The 17421-nt window shown below is 40.7% G+C and overlaps 1 protein-coding gene across 4 annotated transcripts in view; it reads left to right on the plus strand.

The window, feature by feature from the left end:
- LOC145771718 (phenylalanine--tRNA ligase beta subunit-like) overlaps positions 1-17421 on the plus strand; it is a 66885-nt gene that overhangs the window by 21447 nt on the left and 28017 nt on the right. For all 4 annotated transcript variants that reach the window (XM_082583445.1, XM_082583447.1, XM_082583444.1 and 1 more), the window contains one exon: positions 107-326. In XM_082583445.1, coding sequence (XP_082439571.1) covers positions 107-326 — 220 coding nt within the window. The remainder of the gene's footprint in view (positions 1-106; positions 327-17421) is intronic.

The following is a 17421-nucleotide window of genomic DNA, read 5'->3' on the forward strand; positions in this document are numbered from 1 at the left end:
GCAACTCTGGTAAAGCATTGACGTTTGAAGTGAAGCTTGTTCAAGTTTGGTTTTGGTTTTCAAGGGCCATTGACGTTAACCATAACCATAACTCTCATTTTTGCAGGTATGACTTGCTGTGCATTGAAGGACTTGTACTATCACTCAAAGTGTTTTTAGAGAAACAAACTATGCCTTGTTTTCGACGTGTTGCTCCAGTTGAAAAAAATAAACAAAACATTATCATTAAAGAGGCAACAGAGAAAGTGCGAAAGTACTGCGTTGGGGCTGTTCTTCGTGACATCACATTGACTCAGAAAAGTTATGAGAGTTTCATTGATTTGCAGGTCAGAAATGGTTTTCATCAGTGTCCAGTTGTTTACTTCAACCAATATTTTATCAATATTTATTTGTTTACTTTTCAACTTTAATTTCAACTAAATTGCAATATAATATAGCTTTTAGATTGTAATCTATTGTATGTATAATTAAATACAGATGTATATATAAATACACTTCTTGCAAGGAAACTGAATGCATAAATTTTTTTCAGAGTCTTTTCAACTGCTTTTGTTTTTAAAAATTGAATGAAGTTCACTAGGCATTTGTTTTAATAACATGATACATTCTACTGGTGGGATATTGGTAGGCTACTCAGTTTACTCACAGTTAGTGTATTTACAAAAAAATTGGTGGGCGGCACTTGAGTTTTCAACAACGTAAATTGATTATATATTTACTGCAGAAAACAAGCAATTCTTGTGTCGATGGGGATAGGTCAATGAAATGGGATTGACAGGCCTTAAAACTCGTTTTTTTTTCGGCAGCCATCATGGCCTACCGGGAGCTCCTTAACAGTTAATCCACAATCATTTTGCGAAATTAAATAATTAGCTAGAAGAAACCGGCGGCCAAATTGGCCGATTGACGAGGTAGCATCGGCGGTCATTCAAGCACTACTTATCGGTCATGGCCACCGGCTGCTTTAAGGCCTGAATTGAACGAGTGAAAATTTTTGAAAAAGCAGGAAAATTATAAATTTTTTTGTTTTTGAAGAGGGGACATGTGGGACATGCCTCCCTCCCAGATTCACAACAACAAAAAATTTAAATAAAAGAAAGTATTTTTAATAGAGATGTACCGATATATCGGTATCAGTGATATCGGCCATTTTTTGAGTATCGGTATCATAGGCATCGGCCAAATTTGGCTGGCCGATACTAAACGTAAAAAAGGCGTTTACTGTGGATTTTCTACAGAAGCAAAGATATAGATTTTTTAAAGTTGTAACTAACGTCACATTGATGTAGAAAAATAACAACCTGTTCAAATTTTTGATACGTCACACTCTAATGACTTCTTCCGCACAGGTTTTAACAGTGGTTGCTTGCAGTGATTCTTTCACTTAAACAAAACGTTTTGTTTCAGCAGTTTTGTGTTGTTTGATTCTTAAGTTGTGTAAGGAGACTCAATTTCTCCAATATTTATCATTTGTGTTTCTTTTTTACTCTCAGCAGAGTATAAAACTTGTAAAAGTTTATCATCCACACAACAGATAGTTGACTCGCAAAAAAATGTTGAAAGGGTTGAACTTTTCACAGTGTTTAAAAAGTAATTTATGTCACAACAACATACTGCATGATCTAGTGCAGGGGTCACCAAACTTTTTTCTCTGAGGGCCGGATTGCTGTGAGATTAACAGCAGCGGCCGGATGCAAATTGTGAAAATATATGTAATACAACTATTTAGAATCTCCATTGACTTGAATTGAGCACTGAGTCCGTTCCCCCCAGGGCAATGCCACCTCCAACTCAGCAACAGCCCTGCTGGCAAGATTGGATTCAAAGAGGAAGGAGCGCTGGACAGAAGCCATCGACTTCACGCACTCCAGCCGCACAGCATGGAGTACACTCAACAACCTCACTGGCAGATCACGTGCCCCTCGTCGCCAATGCCCCATTTCAGCAAATGCCATCGCCTCACAACTTGTGAAAAATGGAGTGCAAAGAACGAGAGACCGTGAATCAGACCAGTCTGTCCTCAAGGAAATGACGGACCTCTGGAAGATCCCAACACCTGTCGAGGCCAACGTCTGTGGTGAGTTTACCCCAGAGGAATTTGTCTCCGCCCTCCAGCACCTAAAGCCAGGCAAATCCCCGGGCCTTGACCACCTATGCCCGATTGCCCGGAACTAATACTCCAAGCTGCCCCCACTATGAGGTCCTGGTTAAAAGACTTCCTTTCCTGCTGCTTGCATCACCTGCGCATCCCAAGAATCTGGAGAAGAGCCCTAGTGGTTGCAGTCCCAAAGCCGAAGAAGCCCCCAGGGGATCCGAAGAGCTACCGTCCCATCTCTCTGCTCTGTATCCCCTTCAAGATACTCGATAGACTTATCTACGTCCGTGTCGAACCGATAATAGACCCTCAGCTCCCTCGGGAACAAGCCGGCTTTCACCACGGAAGATCAACCGTAGACCAGGTCACTCTGATGACCCAAGACATCGAGAATAGCTTCTCAGCAAAAAAGAAGGCTGGCGCCGTGTTTGTCGATCTCACGGCTGCCTACGACACTGTATGGCACACAGGCACAGCGGCCTTACCTGCAAACTACTCTGTCTCCTGCCTAACAGGCACATGGTCCATATGATTATTGACCTTGTGCAAAACCGCAGCTTTACCCTTTCCACCGGTAGCGGCCGACAAAGTAGACTACGTCGACTCAGGAACGGCGTCCCACAGGGCTCTGTCCTGGCCCCCCTCCTCTTTAACACGTAAATCTATGACCTGCCTGACACCATCTCCAGGAAGTATGCTTACGCAGACGACCTGGCTCTCTTACATCCAGCCGGAGATTGGCAGTCAATGGAGAGGAACCTAAGCCAGGACATGTCAACTATAATCATTCTTTATTACAAAATACATGGAAAATCAGCAGAGCCCTATTGGCATATGCATTTCGCTCTAACTTTAGAGCATCTTTAGTGCCTAAAAAGCAAACATAAGAAAGCAAAACCTAAAAACTGTCACTAAATAAATAAATAAATGAATCTGCAGTAGCCTAAGATACTGACCAAGACTAACTGCCAAAACTAACTGGTAGAATACTGCGTAAATATTAACTGGCTGCGTAAAATATTTATAGGCAAATTTAAACTATATTTGAACTAAACTACACGAACCTAACTACTATGACAAAATAATGATGACAATGCGCAAAAACAAACCAAGGTTGATGAGAGTCATTGATTTGATTCATTGATTCAAGGTTGATTGATTTAGCCATTCGACTCTCATCAACCTTGGTTTGTTTTTGCGCATTGTCATCATTATTTTGTCATAGTAGTTAGGTTCGTGTAGTTTAGTTCAAATATAGTTTAAATTTGCCTATAAATATTTTACGCAGCCAGTTAATATTTACGCAGTATTCTACCAGTTAGTTTTGGCAGTTAGTCTTGGTCAGTATCTTAGGCTACTGCAGATTCATTTATTTATTTATTTAGTGACAGTTTTTAGGTTTTGCTTTCTTATGTTTGCTTTTTAGGCACTAAAGATGCTCTAAAGTTAGAGCGAAATGCATATTCCAATAGGGCTCTGCTGATTTTCCATGTATTTTGTAATAAAGAATGATTAATTGATACTTGATGGAGAATCGCTGGCCCGCTGCTTCTTAGTCAGGAGATCCCCTAGCATATCCTTAATGGAAATCAATATATGCATGTCAACTATATTAACATATCTCCAGAAATGGAAGCTACAGCTCAGCAAGGTAAAGACAGTGTCGGCAGCCTTCCATCTAAACAACAAGGAAGCAAAACATGAGATCAACATTACCACCGATGACGAATGCCTGCCATACTGCGCCGAATCCACCTACCTCGGTGTAATCCTGGACAGTAGGGTGACCCAAAAAAACTAAATTTTGATTTTTAAACTTTTTCTTGTTTAGACCTGTGCATTGTAGTCCAAAATGACACCTTGCCAAGTTTTGTTGGTTTACATTTGACGCTCTAGCAGTGGGCCGGTACCCCCGCCAGGTCAAAATCGGCCAATCTGGCTGTATCTCAGCAACCGGTAAGCCTAGAATGCTCAAACTTGGCTTTGAAGAAGCAGAATGCATGGTTTCCTATCTAGTTTCCAGAGGGTTTTGTGGTCTAAACGAGGGGTCACCAAATGGTGGCCCGCCAAGCTGTTATGGGCGGCCCGCGGAAGGTATTAGCGTACAAGTACAAGCATAACCAAAAATACTTTTCTTGGGGAGTTAATGAGCATGAAGGCAAAAAATACTTTCCAAGAAGCATATTTACGCTTTGCATACGATTCCACCGACCAACCAATCAGATTGTAGTTCTAGGTGGGGGTCGACTAAAATTATTTCAATGCGATAACCAGCCACACTGTCCCAGTGGTTGATTAAAACGTCTGTTTTCGAATTTCGAAATTATCTGTGAGCATAGGGTTGCTTATTTTAAGTTTGTAAATGTCATGTAAACACTAGTGTGCGTTTCACCATTATTGTGTTTCAAGAGCAGTGTTCCCTTTAAGCAGTGACTGATGTACGCGCATACAAAAAATATTGACGCCGTCAGCGTAAACGCAAATGTTCGAAAAACCATACGCCGTATGCGTCAACGTAACTTGTAAAAAAAGTTGGCGGCGTCAGGGTTAGCGCATACACTAGCGTAAACTCATTTTGTTTGCTAGGTGCCAAACATTCACACGGTATAAACCACTCGAAACAAACAAGTTTTATTTTGAATTTCCACGAAGAAACACAACCATCTGAAAGTGTTCATCTGACATTTTGCTGTGTTTTGGTTCCAATATGTCTTTGCCCATTGAAAACATTCTTTCAACTGCAGCGCTGGAAGGTATTCGCGTGTTGTAGCGAAAAAAAAATACATTAAAAAGTATGCGTTGACGCTATGCGCTAAAAAAACGTGAAAACTTTACGGCGTAGCCTCAAGCGCAAACTAACCAAAAAAATGTGGCCACAAGCGTTAGCGTAAACAAAAATTCTACGCCGCAAGTATGCGACGTAGAATTTGCGGCGTATACGTACATCTCTGCGTTTAAGCAAGTTTTTGTTAGCAAAATAGATCGGTGTGCCAACTCAATGTATAATAATAGGGGGGTATGTTAAAAGACGAATTTTGAGTACAAACTCTGAGTACCCCCCAAAATTATGCCACTGGTAGTAAAAAAACATATTATGAAAAAAATTTTGGATTGCCCCTCCGGGAACTCCCCGCTACCGGGGGGTTTTATGAGCGATTGTCAAAATACATGTGATTTGATACCTAAAATTTGAACCGGTTGTCATGGAAGGCTGGGACCAGTGTCAAAAGTTTCGTTTTGAAAAGTTAAGATAGGAATGTAACTGTTTCAGAAGTGTCAGGTGTATGGACAGGCCCATTTTGGCCCAAAACGGCCTATTTGGCCTATCGCGATTGTATGAAATTCAAAATTTTACCTTACTAAGTTTGAAACCGGGGTAATTTTTTGTTTAAAACGTTATGATTCGAATTAGTACTTTCAAATGAATCATATGCATGTCTAGTTGTAGAAAATTGATTGATTATATGACGTCATTACGTTTAAAATCAGGGACGTTTTGGGTAATGTAAAAATTGTAATATAGGCATAGCCTACAGCCAGTCATTATTTTTCTTGCCCATGTTTGCTCTTTTGGAATATAAATATAATATGTACGTGTCAGTTACCAATGCGACATATTATATATATTCAGTATTGCTGTAGTGTCTACAATGTACTGGTAAAATAATAAGAACAGGATGCTATGTAATATTAAATGATAGTTTGTTTGTGCATTTGCAGTTTGTGTATTATTTCGTTGTTTTGTTTTGGATATGGACAGCTTTGTCTGATGCAAATAAATAATAATAATAGTTATGTTTCAAAGGTCCAATGTTATGGAAGTATTGTGTAGTTCCAGATATCAAATTAGTGTTTTTTATCTTGTCATTAAGAGCTTCATTCAATAGTTGAACTGTTTCATTTGAAACACAGCATTTGATTCGAGCAGATCTGACATATGACACAGTAACAAGAAGTTCAAGATTTTCAGGGAAATCCATATTTCTTCATCTCTACTGTTGCCAACCTTCTTGAAGTATGTAAGTAGTAAGGTATCATCATTAAGGATAGACCCAAGATAAATATTAAGGATAGACCCATAAAAGGATAGACCCTCGGCCCCAGAAGCTCAGACGACGACGACGATTCACAACTTCAACAATGTTAGCAAAGTACCAGTGTTATTAGCTTCCTTCAATCCAGATGGCAGCTACGAACTCATCAAGTTGATAGGCTGGTGCTGCAAAATCAGATTGCTGGTCATTTGATGTGGAGCTTGAATTTGCCTCTGTAAGCAAATGCATAGCAGAAAGCACACTTTGGAGGTCTGACATTGTTATAGTTGCACATGAACGTGAATTATCTAACTAGCTGATAAGGTTGTTGGCATAGTCTTCAAATCTGGAATTTTTATAGTCTCGTTTCAGTCAGAAGATTGAAGCACTTGATTTTAGGGAGAGGCATGTCTTCTTTGTATAGCGAACTTCAGTGCAAAGTCTTTTGTTCTTTATATGATCTGTTACAGCATCACTTTGAAGGTAAGCACTCACTTCCTCAGAAGTGGTGAAAGGCCCTGGTGGATTTTGCGCTTTCAGGAAATCTAAATCAGCAAGTTTACTTTGCTCTGATATTAAGAGCTTCTTTTTTAGAGTAACCTTTTTCTTCATAAGCTTTCATCTTTTCATTCCATTGCAGTCTAATTTCTTTGCTGTCTTATTTCTGTACTGGTTTTTCCCATTTCTTTTTGTCAATCTTCTGAATATTTTCAAGTAAATCTGTGCTTTTATTGAGAACTACGCTTCTGGAGACTGCATCAAGATTTCTTTTACCATATACATTTATCTTGTAGTTCGCTAATCCGACACTACGTTCTTCACCCAGGTTGTGGACTGGCAGATTATCCAGTTTCTGTAAGACATCATCACTTGCCCATCCAATTTTCAACAACGATCCTGTGTCCTCATTTGCAGCAGGACCAAAACCAAACAGAGACCCTTTTTGAGTTGCCAAGCCTTTTGCAAAAGATTGAAGGAATAGAGCAAGCAAGCTCTTAACTTCGTTACAGTGTTCTTGCAAGCAAACATCGATCGAGCTGAGAATTGTTGGTTTTGGCAATGTCGATTTGAACATATCAATTGACGAAAAAGAAGTAACACACTCTGATGTTTGCAGGAAATGATGTGCCTGAAGCATAGTCAAGTCGGGCAAATATATGACTCATGAAAAAATGTTACAACCCTATCATAGCTTATTAATCAAAAATTTTAGGCCCATTGCCATCTCATTAAGGCCAATTATTGCCAAATTTTCGATTTTGTACCATCGCGGTAGGCTAAATGGGTCATTTTGGGCCAAATTTGGTTTTTACGGGCCAAACTATACACCTGACACTTCTGAAACTGTTACATTCTTATCTTAACTTTTCAAGACGAAACTTTTGAGACTAGTCTGAGCTTTCTATGACCACCGGTTCAAAAGTTAGGTGTCAAATCCCATGCATTTTGGAATTCGCTCGTTAGACCCCCCGGTAGCGGGGAGTTCCCGGAGGAGCAACCCAAAATTTTTTTCATAACATATTTTTTTACACCCAGTGGCACAATTTTGGGGGTACTGAGATTTTTTTAATTTTAACATACCCCCCTAATAATAAATTGACAAAATATTATATATAAATTTAAAGACTTTTTCTGGTTGTATCAAGAAAATGAAATATCTTCTGACAGGTGTTGGTTGTATTACTTCTGGTTGTATTATGGTTGTATTTTCATAAGACAACTTCTGGTTGTATTATGAAAATATTTAGTTTGGTACTGCAAAATGTTGTTAATCAACAATTCTTGCCATGGTGATAGCACCGCAAGTGACAGTTGTCTAATAATCAAAGAAAGACGGTTTTATAGATTCTCACAAAAAGGATGAAAAAACAACTCATTGCTTTTTTAGAGGGAACACTGTTCATGATTTACGATAGAAACGTTTTTTCGGTGATTTCTAAAAGCGTTTGTTTCATGGTGCCTAGTTTCTTTCTCCCTGTTTTTGGAGCCTATTTTTCACTGATATGTTTACAGGTCACTATTGTTGCCTGTATTGCGATGTGTCAAAACATTTCCATGTTTACTGAAACTGTTAATTGCAAGATATCTTTTGTGAAGCGAAGTAACAACACCACTCTTGCTTGGCGATGGGTATTCTGATGAAATCGCTCGCCTCGCTACAAGTGTGCAAAACAAGTGGCCTCGTTTATTAGGCATTGTTAAAGAAGTCAAAAGTGTTGTTAAAGGAGTTTGGCCTGGCAGTAGCGTTGTTCGACTAATTTTTTTGCTGCGGTATTCTAAGATAAATAGTAACAACATGTAATGCTGGGTACGAAATGCGTTCTTTTCTAGCATAAGAGTCAACCTACCTAAAATTTTATTAGTGCGGCCCGCCACAGCTCTCTTTAGTGCCAAAGTGGCCCGCATGCAAAAAAAGTTGGTGACCCCTGGCCTAAACCATTTAGTTTATGAAAAAAATGCAAAAAACACATTTTTGACCAAATGTGGCCCCCATAAACCTGTAATGTTCAACTTTTAGTTTAATATACAACACTAATTGACTAATAACACAAAATTTAAAATACAAGCAACTTTTGTTTAATCATAGACAAGCCTTATTGCTTTTGCACTTTGGTTTACCACTTAACTTTCAACCACTGGCCACTGTAATCTGTTTTTTTTTTCAGGTAGCCTATGTTGCTTCTTTTAGGAATGGCATTTGTGAGAGCGTTCCACATTTGTTAGTCATTCACTTCAGCATTTGTCAAACTTGGGGATGTAAATGTAAACCAATATTTAACATAAAAAAGCGTTAACATACTGGAAAAAAGAAGCCAGTTCTTGCAGTGGTACTGAAATGTTTAAATAATGAGGCAGAAGTGTTGGTTGATGTGATAAACACAACAGATTCAAGTGGATCAAAGAATGAAACAAGAAACGTGATTGAAGCACTAAATGCTGTCAATTTCGACATAAAAATAGTCTTGGGTCTTGTTTTTGACACAACTGCAGTAAATAGTGGTTAGAAAAGTGGCGTCACCGTTCAATTTCAAAGCCATATAGGACACAGTATCCTTCAACTAGCCTGCAGGCAACATATCCTGGAGCTTGTTTGTGGTGGAGCAGCTTCAGTGGTCTACGGTGACACAGAATCACCACATGAAGCTGTATTTAAAAGCTTTGCAGAAGTTTGGGTGAACAATATAAATGTTTAAGTTTATGAAACTTTCCAAACGAACAACAGAAAATTGAATAGAATTAGAATTAAAGAATCAGTTTTAGATTTCTTATTCAGTTGGCTTCAAAATGGAATAAACATACGAGAAGATTACAAAAAGTTGGCTAAATTGTCCATTCTTTTTCTTGGTGGTACTTTTCGGCATGGATAGTGGATACAATATTATACATTCAAGGCTCCAAGTGTGTTTAGCACGTATGATGGCGAAGATCATTTATACCATTCAAATTGCCTTGTTCAAGCAGCAGTTATCAGAAAATCCAGCTTTTACAAAAGATTGTGGCCTTGGAAATATATATTCACTGGCTGCTTTTTTAACACTTTTTTATGTTAAATATTGGTTTACATCCCCAAGTTCGACTAATGCTGCAGTGTACCGTATGACTTAGAAATGTGGAACACTCAAAAATGCTATTCAGCTCACCTCTAAAAGAAGCAACTTAGGCTACCTGGACCTTTTCCTTGAAATGGCTGTTACTACACGCACGAAACTCAACCTGCACCGGTGGTACCTCATTGAGCGCCACGTTGTGTTTGCTTTTGCAAGTGATCGTGTGAGCATATCCAGTTATCCACCAAGGTCCGAATGTGGCAAAAGATGCAAACATTTCGATCAAGTTCTGAGAGAGCCGTTACTGGTAAGGACTTAGTTCAAATGCATTTCTAAACTCCACTCGCTTGCTGGACTTGATCGAACCAGACTCTTTTGAACTCATTCTCAAGAAAGTCTCAGATCTTGGCACCATATGGAGGAGTTTTCATCGTTAAAAGCTCTGCTACAGAACATGCCTGCTACAAATGATGTTGTGGAGAGAGTTTTGGGCATGGTCAGTTGGTCACTGATGTTGAGGAAAGGGCTTCTGCTCCAAGTAGTGAGAAAGAGTTGGACAAAGCAATCAAAGTCACTCATGCTTACCGTTCCAAAGTTTGAGATATGGCCAAGAAGTCATTGTACACCAAAAAGCCGGACACAACCACACAATCATTTTTAAGAAATGTTAAGTGGTAAACTAATACGAAAAATGAAAAAAAAACTGTCTTGAATTATTTAATGGGTAATTACATCTGGGGTTTTTTTCGGTCATTTATCGGTCATTGACCGATTTTTTAGCAAAATGTCCAAAAAAAATGTAGACAATTCGGTCAACATGTCCGAAAAAAAACAATGTTTCTCAGCCAAACTTAATGTTGTAGCTAGTCAGGAAGCGCAAATTTTGGTTTGTATCAGCTACTTGAAAGGAAATATTTTCATCAGAAAAAATGACCGAAATAAATAATGACCAAATATTTTCAAGTCATTTCGGACAAATGACCGAAAAGTCAAGCAGCGAAAAAAAAAACAGATTACATTGGTCAGTGGTTGAAAGTTAAGTGGTAAACCAAAGTGCAAAAGTAATAAGGCTTGTCTATGATTAAACAAAAGTTGCTTGTATTTTAAATTTTGTGTCATTAGTCAATTAGTGTTGTATACTAAACTAAAAGTTGAACATTACACGTTTATGGGGTGCACATTTGGTCAAAAATGTGTTTTTTGCATTTTTTTCATAAACTAAATGGTTTAGAACCCAAAACCCTCTGGAAGTTAGATAGGAAACCATGCATTCTGCTTCTTCAAAGCCAAGTTTGAGCATTCTAGGCCTACCGGTTGCTGAGATACAGCCAGATTGGTCGATTTTGACTGGCGGGGGGTACCGGCCCACTGCGTGCGTTGGTTTAAGTCTTGGAAAAAATGTAGAAACTTTCACTTTGGTGACGCATTCGGTCTGGAATGTAGCAAAAACATATATAGTCAGTTGGGGCAAAAAAAACATAGGGGTACTTGGGGTAAAAAAGGACAACCCCCCCAACTCCCCCTAAGAATGATTTTTTTTTAAAACTTTGCATGGTTAGAAACATCATTTATTTGCGTAGTTTTTTAGCATACAATACAGGTTTAGAGGTAAGTAATCTTCAAGTACTATGCAAATCACTAAATTGACCTAAAAACTGTCCAAAAAAACTTTTTTTGCTCTTTACTAAACTTTTTGTGGATCGAAAACGATTGTTGACAATCACAATCTTTTTATGTGTATTTACATGATATTTCAGTGTGATTGTACTCCAGTACTTCAATTTTGATTCCTGTTAACCTTTCATTCTATTCTATGTTGTCTTTTTTATCCCAAAACTACACAATGTGTTGGGGCAAAAAAAAACAGTTGTTTTTATTTTCCCTGTGCTTGTTTTTTTTACCCCATCTTTAATAAATTTCATTTTAAAACGATTTTGGATGCTATATAAGGAATTAAACTAACATTTTAGTGTTTTACTTGCATTGTTTCAGTTTCCATTGTTTCAGGGGGGGAAGAACAAGCACCTTCTCGTCAGTACCATATCTTTAAAAAAAAAGATATGCGAAGCGAAGCTTGTCACACTCGAGCAAAACAGGCCCATGTTCAGCGCAGGGTGGATAGGGAAACGCCCTTCTCAGGGCGCGGCAGCTCCTCTGTCGAAAAGTACCAACGACCCACCGTATTGCAGCTGAACACCGAGGGCATTACGGCCAGCAAGCTCAGCATCATCGAGTATCTGGCCACAAAACATCAGGCACTCGTTATTCTCCTCCAGGAAACCCACTGCACATCTGTGGATAAGTTGGTATTACCCAACTTCACACTCGCAGGCGCAACCATCAGCGAGAAACACGGCCTCGCCACGTTTGTCCATGAGCAACTGAGCTGGACGCCAATAGACCAGTCCAGTGCCCAATCGGAGATAGAGTGGTTATGCATAGACATATCAGGCTATCACATCATCAATGTCTATAAGCCACCACCCTCACGCTTAACACCAACAGCCATCCCAGTGTTCCCCCAACCCAGCCTCTATGCTGGCGATTTTAATTGCCACCACGTTGACTGGAGATACAACACCACCAACACTGACGGAGAAAGCCTGGCCTCATGGTCAGCCAATAATAACTTCACTTTACTGCACGATCCCAAGGGTGCAGCGAGCTTTTTCTCCAGACGCTGGAACACTGGTACAAACCCCGATCTGGCTTTTGCAAGTGATGACCCCGATAATTGCCAACCGGGCAGACGTGTGCTAGAGAAGTTCCCCAGGTCCCAACATCGACCTTCGATTATCACGGCTCCAACGCTCATAATGCCTGTCCCGAGCAAGCCTGTTAAGCGATGGAACTTCAGAATGGCTAACTGGGAGTACTATAGCCTCCTCACCAATGAAGCCACACAGTATCTCCCAACACCCCTCACACCAACAACGTGGAAGAAGCCTACCAGGACTTTTGTGATGCAATAACATCAGCGGCAAAACAATCCATCCACCGCAGCCGACGAAAGACCTACATACTGTGCTGGGATAAGGAGTGCGATAGCCTCTACTCCGACTTCCTCCACGCCCCTCAGGGCAATGACACCAACAGCTCAGTCACAGCTCTGCTGGCAAGGCTGGACTTAAAGAGGAAGGAGCGCTGGACAGAAGCCGTTGAATCAATCGACTTCACGCACTCCAGCCGCATAGCATGGAGTACACTGAACAACCTAACTGGCAGATCACGTGCCTCTTGTCAACAATGTCCCGTTTCAGCAAATTCCATCGCCTCACAACTTGTGGAGAACGGAAAATACAAATCGAGAGACCGTGAATCAGATAGATCCGTCTTGCAAGAAATGACGGACCTCTGGAGGGTAACAACCCCAGACGGGGACAACATCTTGGGTGAGTTCACCCCGGAAGAATTTTCCGCCGCCCTCCAGCACATAAAGCCAGGTAAAGCCCTGGGCCCTGACCACCTATGTCCGGAGTTGATACTTCATGCTTCTGCCTCCTTAAAGTCCTGGTTAAAAAACTTCCTTTCCTGTTTGCACAACCTGAAAATTCCCAGAATCTGGAGAAGAGCCCTTGTAGTTGCAGTTCCTAAGCCGAAGAAGCCCCCAGGGGACCCGAAGAGTTACCGTCCAATCGCACTGCTCTGCATCCCCTTCAAAATCCTCGAGAGACTCATCTACGCCCGTGTCGAACCAGTAATAGATCCGCAGCTCCCCCGTGAACAAGCTGGTTTCCGACACAGACGATCAACCGTAGATCAGGTCACACTTATGACCCAAGACATTGAGGACAGCTTCTCGGCTAAGAAGAAGGCTGGCGCCGTGTTTGTTGATCTCACGGCTGCCTATGATACCGTATGGCATAGCGGCCTTACCTGCAAGTTACTCCGTCTGCTCCCTGACAGACACATGGTCCATATGATGATGGAACTTGTGCAAAACCGCAGTTTTACCCTCACAATCGGTAGCGGTCGTCGAAGCAGACTACGCCGGCTTAAAAACGGCACCCCACAGGGCTCAGTCTTGGCTCCTCTCCTGTTCAATATATACACCTACGACTTGCCCCCCACCATCTCCAGGAAATATGCTTACGCAGACGACCTGGCACTCCTGCACTCAGCAGGAAACTGGCAGTCAGTGGAGAGGAACCTCAGCCAAGACATGCAAACACTATCAGCATACCTCCAGAAATGGAAGCTACAGCTCAGCAAGTCAAAGACAGTGTCGGCGGCCTTCCACCTTGACAACCGGGAGGCACAGCGTGAGATAAACATCAAGATTGATGGGGAACGCCTGCCCTACTGTGCCGAACCTACATACCTCGGCATAACCCTGGACAGGTCACTCACGTACCGCCGGCACTTGAAGTCACTGCGCAAAAAACTATCTATACGCGTCGCACTTTTGAGGCGATTGGCGGGTTCCGGCTGGGGAGCTGGTACTAAAACTCTTCGTACAGCTACCCTAGCCCTTGTTCATTCCACCGCTGAGTACTGCGCGCCGGTCTGGTGTCGTAGTTCTCACACCCACCAGATTGATACCGCCATCGACGACGCACTGCGTACTGTGACTGGATGCCTGCGTCCCACTCCAACGGACTGCCTACCCATCCTAGCAGGCATCCAACCCGCTGAGCTACGCCGTAAAGGAGCCACGATTTCTCTCGCTCGCCGCGCTTTGGACCCCGACCATCTCCTCCATGCAACATTCAAGAAACCACCACCCATAAAGCAGCGGCTGAAATCAACGTGCGCGGACATTTTGCCGAAAGACATTTTGCCAAAACCCATTTTGCCGAAAGACATTTTGCCGAAAGGACATTATGCCGAAGGACATTTTGCCGAATGGACAAATTGCCGAAAGGACTAATTGCCGAACGGACTAATTGCCGAAAGGACTAATTGCCGAATGGACAAATTGCCGAAACAATTTGGAAAAAAATTACTTTGAAGTGACACAAAGTCTCGTTACTATGCAAGCAATGCTTTTGAAATAGAATAATTACTTTTCTACTGTTGTTTGCCTAAAAATTACTTTGAAGCAACACCAAGTCTCGTTACTATGCAAGCAGTGCCTTTGAACTGGTAATTATTTTGAAGTGACACCAAGTCGCAAGTCTCATTGCTATGCAAGTATAGTGCCTTTGAACTATTAGGCTAATTATTTTGAAGTGACACCAAGTCTCGTTACCATGTAAGCAGTGGCTTTGAAATAGTAATTACTTTGCTGCTGTTGTTTGCCTAAAAATTGCTTTATATACAGTCTCCACAGTTTTTGGAAATCAGTATTAGTTTGAAGTGATACCAAGTCTCATCTATAAGTATATATGCAGTCTCCACAGGTTTTGGAGATCAGTAGGCTATTAGACGTTTGCTTATATACATATAACACTTCTGTCGGATACTTACGCGCTGTCGCACATAATTTGTGAGTGAAATCTGTTTGTGAATGACATTTATGTGTTATTAGGTTATGCAATGGTAATAGGCTACATGTAATGCATTTGTATAATTTCGGCAATTTGTCCATTCGGCATTTAGTCCTTTCGGCAAAATGAGTTTCGGCAAAATGTCCATTCGGCAAAATGTCTTTCGGCAAAATGGGTTTTGACAAAATGGGTTTCGGCAAAATGTCTTTCGGCAAAATGTTCGGGTACCGAAATCAAGACGCCCCTTTGTGCCTGCCGCACAACAACTCCTTAAGAACGCAGAAGAACTTGGTTTAAGTGCGGCACACTGGACGAACCACATGTGGAACACGGAGTGGCAAAATCACACCTCCACGCTCCGTGACTACATACCCGACGCCGATCCCCGTCCACCAGGGATGTCCCTCGCAAGGCTTGCGTGGGTCAGGCTGAACCGCCTGCGAACTGGCGTCGGCCGCTATCGCTCGGACATGCACAAGTGGGGCCTGGCTCCTTCATCAGAATGTGAGTGTGGTGCCATGGAACAGACCGCAGACCATGTCATCCACCACTGCCTAACCCACCGGCCTCCACACGGTGCGCATAGTCTGACGGTCCTGGACGATGAGACTTCTGAGTGGCTGAAGATTTCCTGCCCTCCAATCTAGCCTGGAAAGATCGCTCATACGCCATCATCATCAGTTTCCTGATCTCTAGTAAATACATTGATCCTACTGTACGGTACTGATGATTCATGACAGGGCAAGTGAAGTTAAGCGTGAGGTTTCACACTCCAATCATTTTGTGTTGTTCTTTGTAGTTAATTGATTTGTGTACCATTCCACTAGTTGAACTTCTGCCAAGTAGCCATTCAAAAGCTTAACCTTCTTCTAATCATTTACCAGTTTCAGAAGTCTCAGTTCAGTGTTAGTTTAACCAGTCCTGGTAGCATTATGTTTCGTATATAGGCAAATAGGAAATTTCGTTGAGGCAAATAAAATGCTTTAACTTGACTTGCCCTTCATCAATATGATTAGCTTTGAGGTCGTCTCATTGAGCAATGTAGTGTCGTTTCAGGATAATTTCTGATTAGATAAATCCTAAAGTACTCGCATGACATGCCAAAAGATGAATCGGTTTTGATAGAAAGTGTGTTAACATCAAGGGGACACATACAAATGACAAGAAGAAGAGTGAAGATGAATGCAAGCATTTTAACAAACGAAGAATATAAAGTGCAAGTTGAAAACTTTGAAGCAGATGGAACAATTGCAAAAAAGAGAAAAGCTAGGAAAAGGAAAAGGAACGCAGACGAAGATAAGAAATAAATTTACGAAGATAAGAAAGTTAAAAATAAATAAGATAAGACCTGGAGGAGGAGGAGAAAATAGGAAAAAAAAGGATAGAGAGAGAAATTTAAAGACAAATGGATGAAGACAGGAGGAGAGTAGATACAAAGGATAAGATGGTAGAAGAGTCTGACAATGAACATGAAGAAATGAATGACGAAACAAGAGAAGACATAGTTGTTGGAATGGAAGATGTAGAGGAAGAGAGAAAAGTTCTAACTGAAGAAAGTGTAAATAAACAGAGGAAAGAAAAGAGAACAATTAAATTGGAAATAAGCAAAAAGCAAGTTGGAAAGTACTTTGCAGTGTTTTGGGAGAAGCCAAGAACATATTATTGGGAAAAACTTCTGAAGGTCTTTGGAGACGAGGTTGATGGAAAAATTGAGCAAGCTGAATTTCAGTTTTTGCACAAGAAATCAACTTTAGAAGATGCAGTGTACTGGGACTGGCCAGCAAAGGAGGACAGATATCCTCAAATGTTAAAAATTGTTTTTGGGGCCTTTCAACTGCAGTGTAAACTGCTGCCGGACATGCAAAATCGTATTTTGGTTTTGCCGAAGGAGAAGAAGTAAAAGAAAAACTTGTGTTCCTAAGCAAATATGGACTTCATAATGCATAAACTTCTTTGTTTGTTTGAACAAGATGTTACAATTTCATCCTCATCTGTATTATACCTATTTCTTCTGCTTTGTGTTGCTTTTAACAAACAAAATTTGCTGTAAAAATTGATTGTTTTTTTTTACCCCATGCATGGTTTTTATTGCCCCAAACACTGGGGGAAAAAAAAAACAACACAAAATATTCGATAAAAATAAAAAGAATAAACATAATGCTCCAATTTTTTGGATACATCAATGGAGTATCAATATTGATCAATAGAGGGTAAAATTTGACTTTTTGGCCGATTTTTCAGTGAGAAAATCAAAAGTTTGTCAATTTTGCATTTTTTTGCCCCACTTGACTATAATATTCAAATAAAATCACTAT

Source organism: Aplidium turbinatum, chromosome 6, assembly GCF_918807975.1.
Source record: "Aplidium turbinatum chromosome 6, kaAplTurb1.1, whole genome shotgun sequence".
In the NCBI taxonomy this organism is placed as follows: Eukaryota; Metazoa; Chordata; class Ascidiacea; order Aplousobranchia; family Polyclinidae; genus Aplidium; species Aplidium turbinatum.